Consider the following 24,743-nt stretch of genomic DNA (forward strand, 5'->3'; position numbering starts at 1 on the left):
TACAGAGAAATGATTCCCTGAAGACAAAATTATTATTATCATCTTTATTTCTCCAGGTGAAAATTTAATTGAGATTAAAAATGTGGTTTTCAAGAGAGACCTGGCATCATGGCAGCAAGAGTCAGAAATACATCATAATTCAAACAAATACAAAATAGGAAAAACATCCTACATAAACTTCATAAAGTTTCATTAACAGACTTTGAACAATGGACTTCAAACTTCCCCCAAAACAACAGAAAAACATTTGAAGATAATGAATGACATTTATCCCTCTAAAGAAGGACTTAGACTACGATTTAATATGAATGAGAACATGTTCATAAATGGATGCAACCAAAGATTTCATCAATCCCTGATTTAGAGACAACAGAACATTTGGTTTGATTTCACAAGATAAGAATGACGACTGAGTTGGAAGATTGTTTTATGTTTAGTCAAATCTTTCATACATAAAGTCGGATTACAAAATCATCCCCTAAGTTTGTTGTTTTATTCAAGGAATTGAAATTATGGAGAAAATCTGTGAAATGACTTAAAGAAAACAAACCACAAAAACTCTATGATACTCTAAACCCCCTGGTTTAGGTCGGCAACCTTTCTGATGATGAGTGCATCTAACATTTCCTCAGAAGTCAATGTGCCATATGATTGCATTAGCAATAAATTACACACTATATAGAACCACTTCATAGGATTATATTTGTGCGCAGATGTTTGCAGCTATCAGCGAATATTTATCAGCTACTTTGAAACAAAGAAAGACTTTTTATCCATAACAGCAAATGAACTGTACAACAGAAAATACAAATGCTATTTATGGTCTCCTCACAACAATGATAAGAAAAATAAACTGGGCTAATATGGCATGTTTGTTACTACAGAGACACACATGTTAATGTGATCTCTGGTCTCCTCTGAGTGGGAGTTATTGTAACTGACTGTAAAAAGTCAGCACAAGGAAAATAAACTGCACCTAAACTTGGTTTATATCTGACCCAGACAGACTGCAGGTCATAACTTCTTACCTGAAGTTCAGTTCACCTGACACTCGGACCGGCAGCCGCCTCGGGTCTCTGCTCCTCCTGCCTCCCCTTTCCCTCATCCACCTGCTGCCTCTGTGGAAGCTCCGCCAAAGCCACCACCAAACAACTGACTTATTTTTACACATCGACCAGCATCCGGCCAATCCGCCATCTTTCATTGTTTATACCGTTACAAAAAAATAAAAAAACATCATCGGCCCATTATAAACGAAAAATCACCATCAGTATGCCCGATGGCCAGTCCAGCTATGGTCGTGCCATCAGTTAACCCTTCACGTGGCAGCTGTGACAGGCGTGCCCAGGGTTGCCGACCCCTGCTCTAAAGCATCTGATTTGGATTCCTGAGATCAAATATATTTTCCTTTGTGTTTGTTTTCTTCCCATTTGTGGCTTTAATGTAGTGTTACATCCTGTTTGTTTGCTTCCATCTGTATACATGTCCAGATTCACTGTTATGTTTCTATTCTTACATTGCTGTGTGATCACTGTTCCCTCTGCTGACTGATGTGACCTTTTGTATCTCACACTGATACTTGTCATATTTGTATCTGCGCCTAAAAGATAAAAAGTTTTCCATGCTAAAACACAGCTCCACCTCCTGCAGTTCTCCCTCTGAACCACTAGATGTCTCTGTTATCTAAATGAAGACGTGCAGCACAGCAACCACAGCAGCGCTCAGATCACACGTGTCCTGTTATTATGTATAAAAGCATGAAACAGGTGAGACAGGTGGGATCAATATTAATGTTGTGGAAATATATGAAAAAGCAACAGAAGAGTGAAAACATTTCGTGTTTCTAGAAAGATCTTTCAGCTCACAGCTGCTCACAGACTGTATTTACAAGTGACAAACTGCAACTCTACAGTACATCTACAGTATATATCAAATATATTCTGTATTCAAATCTATTGAGTGATGTTTGAAAGTCTTTCCAGGTGAGTTTGATCCAGGAGAGTCTGAAGCCAGAGTCAGACAGAGACTGTGCAGAGACTGTAGAAGGACAGAGCAGCAGCAGAGCAGTCCAGATACACTGATGATCCTCTGTCAGATCCAGAGGGACACACAGGGATGATGCTGGACTCTACATTGTGTCTGACAGTGGAGCTGTTCTCAGAGCAGTTCACTCTGCAGCACTGACAGTCATCTGCACTTCTTCTCATTCCTCTGTCAGTCACTGCTGGATGAAGCTCTCCTCTCCACCTCCCAGTAACATGGCCCAGTCAGAGCGTCTCTACACACAAGCTGCTGCTGCTTCAACCTCTCTGGATCATCAGGACACAGCTCCTCCTCTCTCAGCACACACACCGTCCTGTTTACCATCACCACCTCCACCTGCAGAGAGAAGAAGGAAGAGCAGAGGAGATAAACGAGTGTTTCCAGAGACTCTTCATCAGCTGTCAGTCAGTGATGCAGCACATCCAGTATAAAGAGCAGCAGGGACTTCAGTGCTGGGACTGTACTAGGACTCATTGTTGCTTCACTTTTTCTAATCTTTGGATTTTTATTGAAGTTGATGAAAATGTTTTTCCCTCCTAGTTTGAGTTTGGACTTTCATTCATTAGAAGAACCTTGGTGTGTCCACTCTGAGCTCTGTAGGAACCCCAACAACAAGCCCAACAATCCAGATGGACGGTTCCAGCTGTTAACTGGAGGAATTCCATCCAAACATCTGCTCTCACTAAATTCTTCCTCACCTACAGACTGTGTTCTTCACTGCTTTAAACTTGGAAACGAATGCAGTCATTGGTCTGCGTGCTGCTTTGTTCAGAGAGCTGATTGGCTGTTGACAGTGTTTGATCAGAGCGTGTCAGCTGTTACTATGGTGACCATAAAGGTCAGAAACAGGAAGTGTTTGTGTCCAATCCTGAAGCCTGTCACCATTCTCCTCTCACAGCTTCACTGAGAAGCTGCAGCTTTACAGGAAACACTGGATCTTTGTTTCATACTGACTGTGTTTAGTACAATACTGCTGACAGCACCACCCACTCACTCCATCACTCTACTTACACCAGAGTCTCCAGTCTGTAGTCTGGACTCTGCTGAAGATCAGACAGCTGCTTCACATCTGGATCCTTCAGGTTGTTTCCGTACAGGTCCAGCTCTCTCAGATGGGAGGGGTTGGACTTCAGTGCTGCTGCCAGATAATCACAGCTGATCTTTGACAAACCACAGCCCCACAATCTGTATAAAGAATGAAAGATGTAAGTTTATTAGACAAAGTGTGAGCTTGAAATCATTCAGTGTTTCATCATCTGTTCAGAGCTGAAGAAGGTTCAGAATGTAGAAGTTTAGAAAATGGAAACTCCAAACAGCTGAAGCCAACAGGAAGCAGCTTCAAACAAACACAACAAGAGAAAAAACTCTGAATGTTTCACATTAAAGTCGTACATTTATCATAAAAACAGGACAAAGACTTGAAAAAGTCGTGTTTTTCCTTCCAGGAACCACAAGGCTTCACTTTTAAAGGTGAAGTGTGAAAGAAATGGACATATTTGAAGTCCAACACCTTTTTCCAGTCACATTATTAAAGCAGACAAACTACAAGCTCATTTTCATTCCAACAAGTCATCTTCTGACCTGGACTAACAACACTGGTCTCTATGTGCAGCTGGCTGTGAGACCAGTGCTCAGGGAGCGTCTACAAAGTGCAACACTGAAAGAACATCACACACTCATTTGCTTCCAGCACTTTCACACAAACATCTACTGTCATTATTGTCACCAAACTCTGTGGATCCTTTATTGCAAATTCAAATGGGATCAAATGGTCAGACAAAAGAGGGTTATGAGGAAATATGATGAAATGTTGTGTATTAGCAGCAAGTTATTGAATCATTTTCCTCAGTAACCAAACAAAATGATTGACAAACATGTTTTTACAAACTCAGTGTTGGACTTGGATCAGCAGGATAAGCTGATGTTTAAAGGCATTTGAGTCTCGCTGTATGAGAGTCTAGTTATTACTCAATATTTATGGATGATGTTCTTTCAGTGTTGCACTTTGTAGACGCTCCCTGAGCCTCACAGCCAGCTGCACATGGACCAGCTGACATTACCCAGCATTAGAGGCAGCTGTAAAAAAATGGATTTTCCTATTTAAATGGTTTTAATTTGAATAAAGCGATGTTGATTCATTCAATCCTGAATCGATTTTTAATATAAATGTATTTTGCCAGAATCTCAGGTTAAAGCTCCCAAAAGTATTTCAACAACAAGCAAACAGATAAAACAGTAAATGAGAGCAGCTAAACACACAAAGATGGAAACACAGAGCGTGGATCGTTCACTCGACGGCACGTACACGGACATGCCGTCGGGGCTGAAAGTGGACAGCTCACAGATCCTGAAGCTGCAGGTTTCATCTGTCTCCAACCAAAACTGACTGAACCAGCAGCAGAAGAAGATCCAAACTACGCTTTACGTTTGATGAACATCGTCATGAATTCTCTCTGACTTTGACGTTTACTTCCTGCACAGCTCTCTCTCTCTCAGTGTACTTCAAGAACAGTTTACCTTCAAAAATCTGTTTCCTGCATTATTCACTGCTTATTACGCACCAGTCTGCTGTTGTGTTCACTGCTGTCGGCCTCCCAAAACAAAGCCTCATTTCTGCTGTTCAATACTGAAGAAATGTAAACCTTTTAAAATGATGACAGATTACAAACTCTCAGCTGTGTCTGTAATCAAACCTCTGTAACTTTGCTTCACTTCAGCAGCATCAGCTCATGTTCACATGTTGATTCATGGTTTGCTTCAGTTTTTGATGGACTGCAGAATATTTTGAAGGTTATCTGCTATAAAAAGCCAGAACAGGAAAATCTGCTTCATGTGTTTCTGTTTGATCCTCAGTGACTTTGACACAAAGGCCTCTGCTGTGATGATCACACCTCTGATCAAGTCTCACAGTGTCAGCTTTGTTTTTATACATATGGATATGTGCTGATAAATGATCAGAGTTATAATATTTCCCACTGTCTGCTGTGTGCCGTGACCTTTGACCTGCTAAAGACAGTCAGCTGTGGATTATTCATTGTTGTGTCTGATACTTAGAACTGTGAGGAAGAACACTACACAGTTAATCAGGGTCCCCTCTCTCTGAATCAGGGAAGGTGGGCAGGCCGCGTGTGGGCCGCGGGCCATACGTTGAGTCTCACTGTTTGAAATGTGAACATTGTTCTGCTGCAGTCAATGGACTAAACCAGAGAAGAAGAAAACAGACTTTACCATGAAGATCCTCAGTGTGGATCAGTATAATATCAGCCTGATGTCTGCAGTTTAGTGTCAGCACAACTTTCACATCATATTCATCTCAGCACAACTAAAACATGCTGACTGACCTCAGAGTTTCAAGTCCACATCCTGGACTCTCCAGGAAACCACACAGATGCTTCACTCCTGAATCCTGCAGCTTGTTGTTGGAGCTCAGGTCCAGCTGTCTCAGATGGGAGGGGTTGGACTTCAGTGCTGCTGCCAGATAATCACAGCTGATCTCTGACAAACCACAGTTCTCCAATCTGTATAAAGAATGAAAGATGTAAGTTTATTAGACAAAGTGTGAGCTTGAAATCATTCAGTGTTTCATCATCTGTTCAGAGCTGAAGAAGGTTCAGAATGTAGAAGTTTAGAAAATGGAAACTCCAAACAGCTGAAGCCAACAGGAAGCAGCTTCAAACAAACACAACAAGAGAAAAAACTCTGAATGTTTCACATTAAAGTCGTACATTTCTCATAAAAACAGGACAAAGACTTGAAAAAGTCGTGTTTTTCCTTCCAGGAACCACAAGGCTTCACTTTTAAAGGTGAAGTGTGAAAGAAATGGACATATTTGAAGTCCAACACCTTTTTCCAGTCACATTATTAAAGCAGACAAACTACAAGCTCATTTTCATTCCAACAAGTCATCTTCTGACCTGGACTAACAACACTGGTCTCTATGTGCAGCTGGCTGTGAGACCAGCCCACAAAACTCAATGCTGACGAGCAGTGGCTAGAAAAGACATGTCCAGGCACCGGACAAATCAGTGCTTGTAGATGGAGAAATCCTAAGAAAACAAAATGTCCCACTTGGGAAGGAAAATGCAGCCCCTCAGCGTTAACACAACTGAAAGAAGCTCTTTCGAAAGAAATAGGATCAACAAAAAACTTACAAAAGAAAGGAAAACGTACGCAAGAATTAGAATATTTCCAGGCCTGGAAAGAAGAAGCAGTTAGGCGAGAAAAAACAAGAGAAAAAAGATAAACAGTCAGAAAAACAGTACTTAACTGCTAGTTTAGTAAAACCAGAAGACGAGACACTGTGCAGTCCTCGCCATCCTTTTATTAATCCACCACCCGTTCCTTAAACTAGTTTAAAGTAGTTTAAAAAGGTTGGAAACAGACGCCACCGAATAGATATAAATACAAGAAGTACAACAATAAAATAAACAAAGGCTAAATTACATTAGAGTTTATTTTTAACATATTCAAAATAATAATAGCAAGGATAACATCATATTAACAATGAAACATAGTTGGCATGACGACCATGTACAGAATGTATGGAATGAATGAAAGAAAATAATTCACACGAAAACCTTTTAAATAAAACAGAGAGATGCATCAGGTACATGAAGGCTGTGTCATTGTTCAGCCAAGGAAAGTGTGTGAAAAGGTAAATGTCTCCAGCTTGGGAAAGGGTGAAGCTGCAGATCACCCGAAGCCCTTGATGGACACAAAATAAAATAGAAATAAAATATTATAATAAACTGCCTGGTTCGCCATGCAACAGAGAACGAATGTGACCGAAGGTTGGATCTGATATGAGGCAAACAGAAGACCGGTCTAAAAAGGTAGGCACAAACCTGTTCAGAGAAAAAGCAAATCTGTGCCGATTGGATGAATTCTAAATGATCTGTTTGCTGAGTAAGATGATCCTAACTATTGAATAGTACTTCCCAAATCCCTAAACAGAACAACAGCATTAGTGACACATGGGATTAGTCCTGTGTCATCAGCAGGGATAATATAGATTAATACACACTTTTACACTCTAAACTTTGAAACTTCAGCAAAAGAATTTGTGAGAACTAACGGCACCATAAAACAGAGACTCAGAAAATGCAAATTAGTAAGCGGTGAACTGCTTAAACCACAGTTGGTTTTATAAATATTGCTGCAAACATTGTTGAATGTGTGTGCTGTGAGAATTAATAGAGGTTTCAGTTGTTTTTCTTTGACTTGCTCGTTCTGATTATGAAAGGCACGTCTAAAATACTCTTAGGAAAGCGTATTTTGAGGTATATTTCTAACTCCTGTAACAGTGTAAGTGTGTGAATGCTGTGAGTAGAAGGTTTTGAATGATAAATAAAGGGGTGAGAGGTATTTCTTTGGTGATGCAAAGTAGGATGTTTTAAAGTTTGAAAGTGCTTCTAAGTTAAGAAATGCATGAGTGATGATATAAGAGTTTGATTAGCCTGTAGAAACACGAAAGAGAGAAACAGGAAATATGGCTCTGAGTGCTGTGTGTGTGTGACAGGAAATGGTGTGTGTGACAGGAACTTTGCATGCCCATAAAAGGAGACTCACTGTGACAAGTGAGCACACAGAGAGAGAGATGAGTTAACCTCTAGGCAGATAAAGCGAATGGAGGTTTTAAGAAAAGAAATGAAAAGGATATTAATTGTATGCTTTAGTGTGTCAATACAGGTTACAGATAAATAAAGGTGGACTTTCCTCAACCTGGATTTTGAGTACAGCGGCAAAACCATAGATGAACATAATTGGGAGAAAAATAGGCCAGATTTTGGCTTAAAATTTTACAGCTTGACCTCCCACTTGTCCCGATCCTGAGAAGAAGCTCATAGGACAGTTAATCTCCTGATGAAGACCAACAGAACATCGTGGACTTCAAGAATTAACAGCAGGCAAAAAGACAGTGCAACTGAAACTACACTGACGACACCAGCAGCAGCATGGAAGAAAAGCACGTGATGGAAAATGCACGGTGAACTGCAGGCTGGTAAGAACAGTGTGACATAACTGTTTAAAGACACTGAATGGGATATTTTGCCAGGCTGGGACTTAATCTAAAAGGCAAATACTGAAAAGAAACAGAAAAGGAACAGACTGTGTTGATGGAGATTTGAAGGCCACACAGGACACTGTGAAGAGAGTGACAGGGACCAGTGGGAGGTGAAGCCCAGACGAGTTCGACTGCGAGAAATTAGAGCTTTGTACTTCAAGTACTTCAAGTACTTCAAGAACAGTTTACCTTCAAAAATCTGTTTCCTGCATTATTCACTGCTTATTACGCACCAGTCTGCTGTTGTGTTCACTGCTGTCGGCCTCCGAAAACAAAGCCTCATTTCTGCTGTTCAATACTGAAGAAATGTAAACCTTTTAAAATGATGACAGATTACAAACTCTCAGCTGTGTCTGTAATCAAACCTCTGTAACTTTGCTTCACTTCAGCAGCATCAGCTCATGTTCACATGTTGATTCATGGTTTGCTTCAGTTTTTGATGGACTGCAGAATATTTTGAAGGTTATCTGCTATAAAAAGCCAGAAAAGGAAAATCTGCTTCATGTGTTTCTGTTTGATCCTCAGTGACTTTGACACAAAGGCCTCTGCTGTGATGATCACACCTCTGATCAAGTCTCACAGTGTCAGCTTTGTTTTTATACATATGGATATGTGCTGATAAATGATCAGAATTATAATATTTCCCACTGTCTGCTGTGTGCCGTGACCTTTGACCTGCTAAAGACAGTCAGCTGTGGATTATTCATTGTTGTGTCTGATACTTAGAACTGTGAGGAAGAACACTACACAGTTAATCAGGGTCCCCTCTCTCTGAATCAGGGAAGGTGGGCAGGCCGCGTGTGGGCCGCGGGCCATACGTTGAGTCTCACTGTTTGAAATGTGAACATTGTTCTGCTGCTGTCAATGGACTAAACCAGAGAAGAAGAAAACAGACTTTACCATGAAGATCCTCAGTGTGGATCAGTATAATATCAGCCTGATGTCTGCAGTTTAGTGTCAGCACAACTTTCACATCATATTCATCTCAGCACAACTAAAACATGCTGACTGACCCCAGAGTTTCAAGTCCACATCCTGGACTCTCCAGGAAACCACACAGATGCTTCACTCCTGAATCCTGCAGCTTGGTGTTGCAGCTCAGGTCCAGCTCTCTCAGATGGGAGGGGTTGGACTTCAGTGCTGCTGCCAGATAATCACAGCTGATCTCTGACAAACCACAGTCCCACAATCTGCATAAAGAATGAAAGATGTAAGTTTATTAGACAAAGTGTGAGCTTGAAATCATTCAGTGTTTCATCATCTGTTCAGAGCTGAAGAAGGTTCAGAATGTAGAAGTTTAGAAAATGGAAACTCCAAACAGCTGAAGCCAACAGGAAGCAGCTTCAAACAAACACAACAAGAGAAAAAACTCTGAATGTTTCACATTAAAGTCGTACATTTCTCATAAAAACAGGACAAAGACTTGAAAAAGTCGTGTTTTTCCTTCCAGGAACCACAAGGCTTCACTTTTAAAGGTGAAGTGTGAAAGAAATGGACATATTTGAAGTCCAACACCTTTTTCCAGTCACATTATTAAAGCAGACAAACTACAAGCTCATTTTCATTCCAACAAGTCATCTTCTGACCTGGACTAACAACACTGGTCTCTATGTGCAGCTGGCTGTGAGACCAGTGCTCAGGGAGCGTCTACAAAGTGCAACACTGAAAGAACATCACACACTCATTTGCTTCCAGCACTTTCACACAAACATCTACTGTCATTATTGTCACCAAACTCTGTGGATCCTTTATTGCAAATTCAAATGGGATCAAATGGTCAGACAAAAGAGGGTTATGAGGAAATATGATGAAATGTTGTGTATTAGCAGCAAGTTATTGAATCATTTTCCTCAGAAACCAAACAAAATGATTGACAAACATGTTTTTACAAACTCAGTGTTGGACTTGGATCAGCAGGATAAGCTGATGTTTAAAGGCATTTGAGTCTCGCTGTATGAGAGTCCAGTTATTACTCAATATTTATGGATGATGTTCTTTCAGTGTTGCACTTTGTAGACGCTCCCTGAGCCTCACAGCCAGCTGCACATGGACCAGCTGACATTACCCAGCATTAGAGGCGGGTGTAAAAAAATTGGATTTTCCTATTTAAATGGTTTTAATTTGAATAAAGCGATGTTGATTCATTCAATCCTGAATCGATTTTTAATATAAATGTATTTTGCCAGAATCTCAGGTTAAAGCTCCCAAAAGTATTTCAACAACAAGCAAACAGATAAAACAGTAAATGAGAGCAGCGAAACACACAAAGATGGAAACACAGAGCGTGGATCGTTCACTCGACGGCACGTACACGGACACGCCGTCGGAGCTGAAAGTGGACAGCTCACAGATCCTGAAGCTGCAGGTTTCATCTGTCTCCAACCAAAACTGACTGAACCAGCAGCAGAAGAAGATCAAAAGTACGCTTTACGTTTGATGAACATCGTCATGAATTCTCTCTGACTTTGACGTTTACTTCCTGCACAGCTCTCTCTCTCTCAGTGTACTTCAAGAACAGTTTACCTTCAAAAATCTGTTTCCTGCATTATTCACTGCTTATTACGCACCAGTCTGCTGTTGTGTTCACTGCTGTCGGCCTCCCAAAACAAAGCCTCATTTCTGCTGTTCAATACTGAAGAAATGTAAACCTTTTAAAATGATGACAGATTACAAACTCTCAGCTGTGTCTGTAATCAAACCTCTGTAACTTTGCTTCCCTTCAGCAGCATCAGCTCATGTTCACATGTTGATTCATGGTTTGCTTCAGTTTTTGATGGACTGCAGAATATTTTGAAGGTTATCTGCTATAAAAAGACAGAAAAGGAAAATCTGCTTCATGTGTTTCTGTTTGATCCTCAGTGACTTTGACACAAAGGCCTCTGCTGTGATGATCACACCTCTGATCAAGTCTCACAGTGTCAGCTTTGTTTTTATACATATGGATATGTGCTGATAAATGATCAGAGTTATAATATTTCCCACTGTCTGCTGTGTGCCGTGACCTTTGACCTGCTAAAGACAGTCAGCTGTGGATTATTCATTGTTGTGTCTGATACTTAGAACTGTGAGGAAGAACACTACACAGTTAATCAGGGTCCCCTCTCTCTGAATCAGGAAAGGTGGGCAGGCCGCGTGTGGGCCGCGGGCCATACGTTGAGTCTCACTGTTTGAAATGTGAACATTGTTCTGCTGCAGTCAATGGACTAAACCAGAGAAGAAGAAAACAGACTTTACCATGAAGATCCTCAGTGTGGATCAGTATAAAATCAGCCTGATGTCTGCAGTTTAGTGTCAGCACAACTTTCACATCATATTCATCTCAGCACAACTAAAACATGCTGACTGACCTCAGAGTTTCAAGTCCACATCCTGGACTCTCCAGGAAACCACACAGATGCTTCACTCCTGAATCCTGCAGCTTGGTGTTGCAGCTCAGGTCCAGCTCTCTCAGATGGGAGGGGTTGGACTTCAGTGCTGCTACCAGATAATCACAGCTGATCTCTGACAAACCACAGTCCTTCAATCTGTATAAAGAATGAAAGATGTAAGTTTATTAGACAAAGTGTGAGCTTGAAATCATTCAGTGTTTCATCATCTGTTCAGAGCTGAAGAAGGTTCAGAATGTAGAAGTTTAGAAAATGGAAACTCCAAACAGCTGAAGCCAACAGGAAGCAGCTTCAAACAAACACAACAAGAGAAAAAACTCTGAATGTTTCACATTAAAGTCGTACATTTCTCATAAAAACAGGACAAAGACTTGAAAAAGTCGTGTTTTTCCTTCCAGGAACCACAAGGCTTCACTTTTAAAGGTGAAGTGTGAAAGAAATGGACATATTTGAAGTCCAACACCTTTTTCCAGTCACATTATTAAAGCAGACAAACTACAAGCTCATTTTCATTCCAACAAGTCATCTTCTGACCTGGACTAACAACACTGGTCTCGATGTGCAGCTGGCTGTGAGACCAGTGCTCAGGGAGCGTCTACAAAGTGCAACACTGAAAGAACATCACACACTCATTTGCTTCCAGCACTTTCACACAAACATCTACTGTCATTATTGTCACCAAACTCTGTGGATCCTTTATTGCAAATTCAAATGGGATCAAATGGTCAGACAAAAGAGGGTTATGAGGAAATATGATGAAATGTTGTGTATTAGCAGCAAGTTATTGAATCATTTTCCTCAGAAACCAAACAAAATGATTGACAAACATGTTTTTACAAACTCAGTGTTGGACTTGGATCAGCAGGATAAGCTGATGTTTAAAGGCATTTGAGTCTCGCTGTATGAGAGTCCAGTTATTACTCAATATTTATGGATGATGTTCTTTCAGTGTTGCACTTTGTAGACGCTCCCTGAGCCTCACAGCCAGCTGCACATGGACCAGCTGACATTACCCAGCATTAGAGGCGGCTGTAAAAAAATGGATTTTCCTATTTAAATGGTTTTAATTTGAATAAAGCGATGTTGATTCATTCAATCCTGAATCGATTTTTAATATAAATGTATTTTGCCAGAATCTCAGGTTAAAGCTCCCAAAAGTATTTCAACAACAAGCAAACAGATAAAACAGTAAATGAGAGCAGCTAAACACACAAAGATGGAAACACAGAGCGTGGATCGTTCACTCGACGGCACGTACACGGACACGCCGTCGGGGCTGAAAGTGGACAGCTCACAGATCCTGAAGCTGCAGGTTTCATCTGTCTCCAACCAAAACTGACTGAACCAGCAGCAGAAGAAGATCCAAACTACGCTTTACGTTTGATGAACATCGTCATGAATTCTCTCTGACTTTGACGTTTACTTCCTGCACAGCTCTCTCTCTCTCAGTGTACTTCAAGAACAGTTTACCTTCAAAAATCTGTTTCCTGCATTATTCACTTCTTATTACGCACCAGTCTGCTGTTGTGTTCACTGCTGTCGGCCTCCCAAAACAAAGCCTCATTTCTGCTGTTCAATACTGAAGAAATGTAAACCTTTTAAAATGATGACAGATTACAAACTCTCAGCTGTGTCTGTAATCAAACCTCTGTAACTTTGCTTCACTTCAGCAGCATCAGCTCATGTTCACATGTTGATTCATGGTTTGCTTCAGTTTTTGATGGACTGCAGAATATTTTGAAGGTTATCTGCTATAAAAAGCCAGAACAGGAAAATCTGCTTCATGTGTTTCTGTTTGATCCTCAGTGACTTTGACACAAAGGCCTCTGCTGTGATGATCACACCTCTGATCAAGTCTCACAGTGTCAGCTTTGTTTTTATACATATGGATATGTGCTGATAAATGATCAGAGTTATAATATTTCCCACTGTCTGCTGTGTGCCGTGACCTTTGACCTGCTAAAGACAGTCAGCTGTGGATTATTCATTGTTGTGTCTGATACTTAGAACTGTGAGGAAGAACACTACACAGTTAATCAGGGTCCCCTCTCTCTGAATCAGGAAAGGTGGGCAGGCCGCGTGTGGGCCGCGGGCCATACGTTGAGTCTCACTGTTTGAAATGTGAACATTGTTCTGCTGCAGTCAATGGACTAAACCAGAGAAGAAGAAAACAGACTTTACCATGAAGATCCTCAGTGTGGATCAGTATAATATCAGCCTGATGTCTGCAGTTTAGTGTCAGCACAACTTTCACATCATATTCATCTCAGCACAACTAAAACATGCTGACTGACCCCAGAGTTTCAAGTCCACATCCTGGACTCTCCAGGAAACCACACAGATGCTTCACTCCTGAATCCTGCAGCTTGTTGTTGGTCGAAGACCAGGAGTCATTACTCAGGTCCAGCTCTCTCAGATGGGAGGGGTTGGACTTCAGTGCTGCTGCCAGATAATCACAGCTGATCTCTGACAAACCACAGTCCCCCAATCTGTATAAAGAATGAAAGATGTAAGTTTATTAGACAAAGTGTGAGCTTGAAATCATTCAGTGTTTCATCATCTGTTCAGAGCTGAAGAAGGTTCAGAATGTAGAAGTTTAAAAAATGGAAACTCCAAACAGCTGAAGCCAACAGGAAGCAGCTTCAAAAAAACACAACAAGAGAAAAAACTCTGAATGTTTCACATTAAAGTCGTACATTTCTCATAAAAACAGGACAAAGACTTGAAAAAGTCGTGTTTTTCCTTCCAGGAACCACAAGGCTTCACTTTTAAAGGTGAAGTGTGAAAGAAATGGACATATTTGAAGTCCAACACCTTTTTCCAGTCACATTATTAAAGCAGACAAACTACAAGCTCATTTTCATTCCAACAAGTCATCTTCTGACCTGGACTAACAACACTGGTCTCTATGTGCAGCTGGCTGTGAGACCAGTGCTCAGGGAGCGTCTACAAAGTGCAACACTGAAAGAACATCACACACTCATTTGCTTCCATCATCCAACCTGAAGAGGAAACAGAGACGCCTCCCCTTCAAAGTAAAAGCTGCTCCTTTTGGACACAGTATCAAAGAAAGTCTACAGTATAACATAGAAAAGACAGAACAAAGTTTTGGTTGTTTTTAAATTGTGCAGAAATGAAACTACACTAAGCTCAATTATGTGACAGACATTTCATCCCATGTCAGTTTGGCCTCATCCTGGGCCGGATTATCCAGCACACACTCTGACCACAGGCCCAGGGGCCACGCACAGCTGGGCTCCATCCAAGAGACAGCAAACAAACCAACACAATAATAAAAAGCACCATGTGATCTTCTTACATCTTCAAGACAAACATAGTAAAAACATGAGCATATTTGTTTCCTGATAAAATGATGTGACAGGTAGAACAGAGTAAAGTGGTGGTGTTACAGCCTTTCTCCCCTCTGCTGCCGAGGCTGTTAGTCTCTCCCAAACTCAGCTACAGGACTTCCAAATGAATGAAAGCAGCAGAAGTGGCTTTACAAATGAAAGAGGAAGAGGAGAAGAAGAGGAGAGGGAGGCCACCCTGACCATCACTCCAGCTGAAAACATCACACTTCCATTAAAGTTGGTGAGGAAATGTTGAGCAGGATGAGCTGCTGGCTAATCTGGAGGCTGTAGCAGCAGCTCACAGTCACAGTGGATTTCCACTCATGAAAAAGCTCTGGCTGCTTCATTTCTCATCTCATATCAGAGACTTTAATGCTTCACTGAAGCTGTACTGTGATGCTTCCATATTCCAGTGAGGCCTCCATAATGATTTCAGCTGTTCTGTACACACACTGTGTGCCCTGTATGGCTCAAAGTCTCTGCAGCCTGTTTTTATCTGCTATCATCAAATCTTCATCATCCTCATTCACATCCCTCACACACTCTACAGCCTCATCAGCACTGACTTCATCTTCACTGACTGATGGAGCACAACATGAACCTGTGGAGGCTGAAACACTGTCCTGTCAAACATCTCCCCGTCACCACTCCACTTCTGTCAGCCTTTAAATGAACCCTGCTCAAGTCTGTCACTTCTGTTTGGAGCCAAAAGGAAAAACTCTTGTTCAGTCGTTTGGAAAGACAACATTTCTGAAAGCACTCAAACTTCTTCACATTTGTCTTCAGACACATCCTGAACATTTAGGAACTAAAGAAAGTTTCAAACATCAAAGACCTGAAATATAGAAAAACAACAACAGCCGCAGTCAGTGAACTCACCTCAGAGTCTCCAGTCGACAGTTTGGACTCTCCAGTCCAGCACACAGAAGCTTCACACCTGAATCCTGCAGCTTGTTCCAAGTCATGTCCAGCTGTGTCAGATGGGAGGGGCTGGACTTCAGAGCTGAGGCCACAACTTCACAGTGAGACTCTGAGAGTAGACACTCAGTCAGTCTGTGATGATAGAAAATATAAAATGTGTTATTATAAAAGCAGAAAATCTGCATTATAAACACAGACTGAATGTATATGAAGACAAAACAGAGTGAGGTCATAATCTGATGAATCTGCTCTTCACATCTGTGCTTCAGCTCCTCTTACTGTGTTTGACATGACACAACGATTGAGTCTCTCTCAGACCTGCAGACTTTTAATGAGAATCTTTGTTTGGCTTTAATCTGCAGATGAAGGAGGAAGATGGTGTCACATTTAGGCTTCCATAATGTCCACAGTCTGTCACTGAGATCTGATCCAGAGTCAGAGTGAAGACACACATTTGGACTGTTTCCTGTTTTGACTCCAGAACATTTTGAATGAGTTCAGCTCAGTGAAGAGTTCCAGCTGGAAAGATGATCTCTGTTTGCTACCTGCTGTCAGGTACGACTGTTCACGTCCACACGCAGGAAAAACCTGCTGACTGTTACCAAACGGAGCAGAAATCTCATCACTGGACAATAATGATGAATGAACTCAGAGCTGCTGATATCAGATCTGATTTCAGGGGAACTAAACACAGAAATGATTGGCTCATTTTAGCTTTCTGAGCCATTATCTGCTGGTGTGTCGCTAGTTGGCAGAAAATGATTTGTATTCCTGTTCAGGGCTTCAGTGTTTATGAGTCCAGATCCAGGTGACAGCAAGTCAAAATGATGTTACCTGTCTGTGTCCAGCAGCAGCCTGTATTCACTTTGAATATTGTTATAACCTGACATGGATCAGTTTGTCTTTGATTGGTTTGTAAATGTCACTGTTTCCATTGGACCTGAGTGACGTACAAAGACAGAGAGGGAGAGAAAGGAGAGAGAGGATGGAGACAGCAAAGAGAGAGCAAACAAAAAAAAAAAGATGGCGCCGGTGAGGTCGGCTGCCGTCACGACTGCTCCGACCACTTTTTCTTTGTCTTTGTTTTTTAAGTTAGTTTTCAGCGTTTCTAAATCGGCAAAATCATCACCATTGGGTACATTAGGTATGACAGTGACACTCTTGTTTCTATTGGTATACAATGTACTCACAATTCGAAGTTTTTAACTCCGGATCCGAGCTGGCCGAGTGAGATCTCGAGGGAGAACAAAGGGAAGCGGCGGCGGCCTAGAGGGAAGCGAGCCGGCGTCAGGAACAGGCTGAGAGCTCGTGCACACCGCACACCTCTGCCTAGCATCCTGCTCGCCAACGTCCAGTCACTGGAGAACAAGCTTGACGACCTCAGGGCCAGGATAAAGTTCCAGAGAGACATTCGGGACTGCAATCTCCTCTGCTTCACCGAGACATGGCTGAACCCAGCGGTGCCGGACCACGCCATCCAGCCGGCCGAGTTCTTCTCGGTTCACCGCATGGACAGGACACGGGACTCGGGGAAGTCAAGGGGAGGCGGCGTGTGTTTAATGGTGAACAACAACTGGTGCAACAGTGCGAACGTTGTTCCTCTCACACGCTCCTGCACACCAAATCTGGAACTACTGTCCATCATGTGTCGTCCTTTTTATCTACCTCGGGAATTTACATCGGTCATTGTAAGTGCCGTTTATATTCCACCACAAGCGGACACGGTCACCGCCTTATGCGAGCTGCATGAGGCACTCACACAGCACCAGACACAACACCGGGACGCTGCGCTTATTGTGACGGGGGACTTTAATAGCGCCAACCTCAAACGCGCAGCGCCGAACTTTTATCAACACATCACCTGCCCCACCAGAGGTGAAAGGACACTGGACCACTGCTACACTACGGTCAAGGACGGCTACAAGGCACAATCCCGCCCCCCGTTTGGCAAATCTGATCACGCCGCCATCTTCCTCATGCCAAAATACAAACAAAGGCTGAAACAGGAAGTTCCGGTTCAGAGGAAGGTCGCGCGCTGGACGGATCAATCGGTGGCCGCGTTACAGGACGCACTCGATGACGCAGACTGGGGCATGTTCAGAAACAGCTCCGACGATGACGTCAACGTGTTTACGGAAGCGGTTGTGGGATTCATCGGGAAACTAGCGGATGATACCGTGGAGACAAAGACTATCACAACGTTTCCCAACCAGAAGCCGTGGGTGGATAAAACCATCCGCGACGCTCTGAGATCCCGCACCGCTGCCTACAACACGGGACTCACGACGGGGGACATGGACCCGTACAAAGCCGCGTCATATAACGTGCGGAGGGCGGTGAAAGAGGCGAAGCAGCGCTACGGGAGGAAACTAGAGTCACAACTCCAACAGAGTGACTCTAGGAGCCTGTGGCGGGGACTAAGGACAATAACGGACTATAAAGCACCAACAACCGGTATGACGAACGCGGCCGTGACTCTGGCAGACGAGCTGAACACTTTCTATGCTCGCTTCGATGCTGCAGCTAAGGTCTCCAACAATGCTAGTGTTAGCGGCGCTAACGGCTGCAGACAGGAAGATACTGCCAGCACCGGAAACGTGCTCGTCATCTCCGAGCATGAAGTAAGGAGAGCCTTCAAAAGAGTGAACACCAGGAAAGCAGCAGGACCAGACGGCATCCCAGGTCGTATCCTAAGAGACTGCGCATACCAGCTAGCTCCTGTGTTCACTGAGATATTCAACATCTCTTTATCTCAGTCGGTGATCCCCACATGCTTCAAAGAGTCCATCATTGTTCCTGTCCCGAAGAAACCCCACCCTGCTTCTCTCAATGACTATCGCCCTGTAGCCCTCACCTCAGTAGTGATGAAGTGCTTTGAACGCCTGGTCAGAGACTTCATCATTTCTTCACTACCAGACACACTGGACCCACTACAGTTCGCTTACCGTCCAAATCGTTCCACAGACGATGCCATCTCTCATCTCCTCCACACATCACTCACTCACTTGGACACTAGAAGGGGGAATTATGTTAAAATGCTCTTCATAGACTACAGCTCTGCATTTAATACCATAATTCCCTCCACACTCACCACCAAGCTGGAGCATCTGGGACTCAGCTCATCTATGTGTCAGTGGATCTCCAACTTCCTAACTGGCAGACCACAGGCAGTAAGGATGGGCGGACATGTCTCAGCCTCCACCACTCTCAGCACTGGAGCCCCCCAGGGGTGTGTTCTGAGCCCCCTGCTGTACTCTTTGTACACATATGACTGTGTGGCCACTACCAGCTCCACCACCATCATCAAGTTTGCTGACGACACCGTCGTGGTGGGCCTGATCTCTGATAACAACGAGACGGCCTACCTGAAGGAGATTAGGAATCTGGAGAACTGGTGCCAGAGGAACAACCTCCTTCTAAACGTCAGTAAGACAAAGGAGCTGATAGTGGACTTCAGCACTAAGCAGGAGAGGAACTACCAGACCCCCGTCATCAACGAGTGCCCAGTGGAGAGAGTGGACAGCTTCAAATACCTCGGAGTTCACATCACGCAGGACCTGTCATGGTCCTGTCACATCAAGACCGTGGTGAAAAAGGCCCGACAGCGTCTCTACCACCTCAGACGCTTGAGAGACTTCCAACTGCCCTCCAAGGTGCTCAGGAACTTTTACTCGTGCACCATAGAGAGCATCCTGGCGGGAAACATCTTAACCTGGTTCGGGAACAGCACCATGCAGGACAGACGAGCTCTACAGAGGGTTGTGCGGTCAGCTGAGCGCACCATCCGCTCCGAGCTCCCTGACCTGCACTCAATCTACAGCAGGCGGTGCTGGACCAAGGCCAGGAAGATCGTGAAGGACCTCAGCCATCCCAACAACAGACTGGTCTCTCTGTTGAGGTCAGGAAAGCGATTCCGCTCCCTGAAGACCAACACAGAGAGACTGAGGAGGAGCTTCTTCCCGCAGGCGATACGGTCTCTCAATCACACCACCACACAGTACTGACCCACACATATGGTTCTTACACACACACTGGACTTTCTGGACTTTGGTTTTGCACAACACTGGTCACTATATTCTTCATTTCCAGTTAATACTTGTACAGCTGCTGTTATTGTGTATATATTTATTTATATTTAGATTTCTTCATACATTCTTATATAGTTCTATATTGTGTATTTTGTTGTACAGTTATTTTATTTTCAACTTTAATTTATATATTTTATCTTATTCTTCCCAGTTAAATTTACCCTTCATTCTAATTTGTGTTGTACAGTTATTTCATTTTTAACCTTAATTTATATTTTATTCCTTCCTAGTTAAATTGACCCTTTTTAATTTTTCATATTTATTTCCTATCTTATTCATAGCCTTTTCCTTTTTTGTTTTCTTTAGGTCACGAGCAGTTGTCCAAGCATTTCACTACATATCGTACTGTGTATGACTGTGTACGTGACAAATAAAATTTGAATTTGAATTTGAAACACAAACAGGTGAGAGTGGACAGGTGACCAAGGTCAGCAACCAATCAGAGAGCTTCTGTTTGACCCACAGTCACTGATGATGACTGCACATAACCAAGCAGTGTGTTACTCTGATATCAAATATGGATCCTGCTCTTATAATAATGATCATCAGATGATATTATTGTGTTATTTTGTAGCTGAATACGATGTTTGTGTGATTATCAGTGAAAGAAGCAGTGAGGAGGATGGAGAGAGAGAGAGGACAGAGGGTGAAGTTAGAAACACTAAAAGGATTTTTCATGGATTTCATGGATGATTTGAGTGATTTCCAGCAGGACACTTAAACATGTCAGTGGACGTCCTAAAGAACATATTCACTGATATGAAACGTGTCATTGAACAGGATTAATATCAGTGGAAACATGGTGGAAACAGCTGTGACTGCATGGATGTGACACACTTCAAATCTGTTCTCCACTCTTGGATTTGGGATCCATGGAGCTGCTGCTGAGTCTGTACAATAAAGGAATGGTGTGGAAGGTTGCAGCGTACGGACACAAACACTTTGTGCTTACAATCTGATTTTATTTTCAAAATTAAACTACTAACCTACACTGATCAATGATGTTAATGATCACATCTGGACTCACCCAGCCTTTCTGCAGTTCCTCACAGCTGGAATCAGTCTCTGTCGTCCCGGCACTGATGTGTTGTACTTCTGCAGGTCCAACTCATCCAGAACCTCCTCTGACATCTGCAGCATGAAGGCCAGAGCTGAGCACTGGATCTCAGAGAGTTTCTTCTTTGATCTGTTCTCTGACTTCAGGAACTCTTGGATCTCCTGAAATAATGTGAGGTCGTTCATCTCCATCAGACAGTGGAAGATGTTGATGCTTCTGTCAGGAGAGATTTCATCACTGTTCATCTTCTTCAGGTTGTTGATGACTCTCTGGATGGTTCCTGGACTGATCTCTGTCTGACCCAGCAGACCTACTAAGAGTCTCTGGTTGGACTCCAGACAGAGGCCATGAAGGAAGCGAACAAACAGGTCCAGGTGGCCATTTTTACTCTGGAGGGATTTATACATGGCTCTGCTCAGGAAATCATCCAGAGAGGACTCGTTGTATTTTTTTCCCAAAAAGTTCTTCAGCACCTCTGTCTTCCTGTTGGTGAAACAGTGGAACATGTAGACTGCAGCCAGAAACTCCTGAATGCTCAGATGAACAAAGCAGTAGACTGGTTTCTGGAAGATCACACACTCTCTTTTGAAGATCTCTGTACAAACTCCTGAGTACACCGAGGCCTCTGTCACATCCAGACCACACTGCTCCAGGTCTTCTTGGTAGAACATGATGTTTCCTTTCTCCAGATGTTCAAACGCCAGCCTCCCCAGCTTCAGAAGAACTTTCCTATCAGCCTCCGTCAGCTCCTGTGGACTCGTCTCACGTCCCTCATGGTACTTGTTCTTCTTCCTCTTTGTCTGAACCAGCAGGAAGTGTGAGTACATGTCAGTCAGGGTCTTGGGCAGCTCTCCTCTCTGCTCTGTAGTCAACATGTGCTCCAGAACTGTAGCAGTGATCCAGCAGAAGACTGGGATACTACACATGATGTGGAGGCTCCTGGATGTCTTCATGTGGGAGATGATTCTGCTGGACAGCTCTTCATCACTGAATCTCCTCCTGAAGTACTCCTCCTTCTGGGCGTCAGTGAAGCCTCGTACTTCTGTTAGCCTGTCAACACATGTAGGAGGGATCTGATTGGCTGCTGCGGGTCGGGAAGTTATCCAGACGAGAGCCGAGGGAAGCAGATTCCCCTGGATGAGGTTTGTCAGCAGCTGGCTGACTGATGACTTCTGTGTGACATCAGACAGCAGCTTCCTGTTGGTGAAATCCAATGAAAGTCTGCTTTCATCCAGGCCGTCAAAGATGAACAAAAGCTGAGAGACAGCCAGCTTCTCTGCTGTGACCTTCTGTAATGTTGGATGGAAAACATGGAGCAGCTCCAGAAGACTGTACTGCTCATCTCTGATCAGGTTCAGCTCCCTGAATGAAAGCAGAACCACCACACTGACATGTTGGTTCTCCAAGCCCTCTGCCCAGTCCAGAGTGAACTTCTGCACTGAGAAGGTTTTTCCAACACCAGCCACGCCGTTGGTCAGAACCACTCTGATGGGTCTCTGTTGGTCAGGTAAGGCTTTAAAGATGTCCTGGCACCTGATTGGAGCGTCATGGAGGGCGCCCATCTTGGAAGCTGTCTCCAGCTGCCTCACCTCATGTTGGGTATGAACCTCTTCACTCTGTCCCTCTGTGATGTAGAGCTCAGTGTAGATCCTGTTGAGGAGGGTTCTACTTCCTGTTTCATCACTTCCTTCAGTCACACGTTCACATCTCCTCCTCAGACTGATCTTATGTTCATCTAAAACCTCCTGCAGACCAACATCTGCTGAACGAAAGAAAAACAATGAGACTAAAGAGAAAGAAAACTCTTCAATGTCTGAACAACACAAGAAGTCCAGTTTTCAGAAATGAGTCCATCAGCAGACAGATGTTCAGTCTTACTTTGTACACAGCTGCTCTGACTGGCTGTCTGCAGTCCAGCTCTGCTTCTGGATCTTTCTCCACACTGTGCAGAAGCTCTGATGGTGACACAGAAAAGTCACAGTGGAGATACTTCTGTCCACCTTTGATTAGACTCATTATAAAAAGGAAAACAAAGTTTGAACACAGTCATGTTTCCAGTTCACTGACTTACATTTATTCCATGGACACTCACTCTAACCTGAAGCACAGCTACAACCCAACATTGTTGAGGCCTCATCTCCTCCTTTCCTGACTGTAGAGGTTAAATATGCAACAACCAACAAATAAAAGAATTTGGTTCATTTCCAAGAAATTCACACGGTGACCAAGTAAAGTAACCGTAGTAAAGGAGACAACATCCCGTTGATGGTGGGATTATTTGAAAGATTTGCTTTAGTCACGTCACCAAATGCAGTTGAACCACCCGTGGATCCATGTTTGACCATTCTACCACTCTGAGCTCTGCTTTTGAATCATTTTATTATTATCATCATTCATTTATTCATTCTTTGGAGGGGGGCTATTTCCTAATGCCGCCCTAATAAGCTGATGTTCAAGGGGAAATATAACAGAAACTCTTTCAGTGTTATTCATTAATAAATTAACAGATAAACTGTGAAGAAGAAACAAACTGAGATTTAAAGGAGAGAGTGAGAAACTTGATCATCCATCCTCATAATACATGTTTATCAGTATCTGCTGTGACCATACTGCAGTAATAACTACAAGTCTACATTTCTGTGACTGTTGATCAATCACAGCAGGAATCTGAGCTCATCTCTGCACACAGAGCAGCTTCAGCTCTGGGATAAACTGCTCGCTTCACGTCCTTCTCAGCTCACAGACACTCATCCTGATATTTTCCTTTAACATTTGATGCTATAATTCATCTGAGTTTACACTTTATCTGCATGAATACAGAAAAACAGACCCAAACACCATAAACCATCAGTTTCACCATGTAGAATATATTGTTGTTTCCTTTTAATTCAGAGAAAAACTCTGATTTGGATTTTCTCTGTTCTCTTTGCCACAGCCCATCCCAGCAGCAGCTGAAGCAGCTGACTGTCACAACACTGAATAACACTTTAGGAGGAATTTCAGAGGTCAGTAAAGCTTCAGTTTCAACATCAGTTAATTAATCATAGTTCATCATAAATGTGAACCTGGCTGGCACACATGTTAATGTTAGCCATTTAAATATTAGCACTTAGCTGAGGCCACAAGAAGAAGAGGCCCTAGAAGAACAATGGATGATAAGATTAGATTTTCAAGACTAGGCAGAGACGTGTTTTCCTTTACTGTCTCTTACAGAGGAGGGAGCAGATACCAGACAAGGTCACGGAGGTACGGGGAGGATTCGCAGCAGACAGCAAGACTGCCACGTCCATGCGAGAGAGCGATGGCTACGATAATCTCTGTTTTTGTCTCCCTATATAATGTTGTACAGCCCATGTGAGGGTTATCCTCTCTGTGAACCAGATGCTTGATTTCACACAGAGGTCCACCAACTGAATTTGATCAGTTATGGAACGATTTACCTCGACAGGCTCCTTCACTCGCTGCTTTTAAACCTCCTTTAAAACACACTTTTACTCCCTGACCTTTGACCCAGTGTGACATGTTGACTCACTACCTCAGACAGCTTAAAAATAGTCTTTTTGTTTTTTGGTGCTGCCTAAAAGAACCGTGAAATATCTGTCCTATATACAGTTATGTTCATATATTTTTGTGCTACATCAGGAAACTCAAAAACATAGTTTTTAATATTTTAATCCTTATTTTTAAAACTTTTTTTGTCATTTTTCTGAATAACACTTTAGGAGGAACGTCTTGATGCATTCTCAATCATCCAGGAAAGTAAGTCTCCAAAAGTTGATTCTCTTCATCTGGACGTAGCGTAAATGTGTCCCAGCTGGACTTTTGTCAAAGCTG

At 42.9% G+C, this 24,743-nt stretch overlaps 2 protein-coding genes across 2 annotated transcripts; both read right to left on the bottom strand.

Moving 5' to 3' along the window:
• Nucleotides 1-30: 30 nt before the first annotated feature.
• On the bottom strand, nt 31-24,199 carry LOC146577584 (NACHT, LRR and PYD domains-containing protein 12-like). Its single transcript, XM_085267678.1, has 8 exons — nt 24,111-24,199; nt 22,788-22,864; nt 20,880-22,671; nt 15,723-15,896; nt 9,121-9,297; nt 5,385-5,561; nt 3,055-3,228; nt 31-2,379 (listed from the first exon to the last, which is right to left on the bottom strand). The coding sequence occupies exons 1-8, from the start codon at nt 24,197-24,199 to the stop codon at nt 2,367-2,369; spliced, it is 2,673 nt and encodes an 890-aa protein (XP_085123804.1). The 3' UTR covers nt 31-2,366.
• On the bottom strand, nt 11,436-13,996 carry LOC146577585 (ribonuclease inhibitor-like; the record flags this gene model as incomplete). Its single annotated transcript, XM_085269739.1, has 2 exons — nt 11,436-11,631; nt 13,788-13,996. Coding segments are annotated over 2 exons (405 nt in total), but the record flags the coding sequence as incomplete, so codon positions are not given.
• Nucleotides 24,200-24,743: the final 544 nt, after the last annotated feature.

This window comes from Mchenga conophoros, linkage group LG3 (assembly GCF_057382185.1).
Source record: "Mchenga conophoros isolate Kocher_MC1m ecotype Shallow Benthic linkage group LG3, M_conophoros_male_GT1.1, whole genome shotgun sequence".
NCBI lineage: Eukaryota > Metazoa > Chordata > Actinopteri > Cichliformes > Cichlidae > Mchenga > Mchenga conophoros.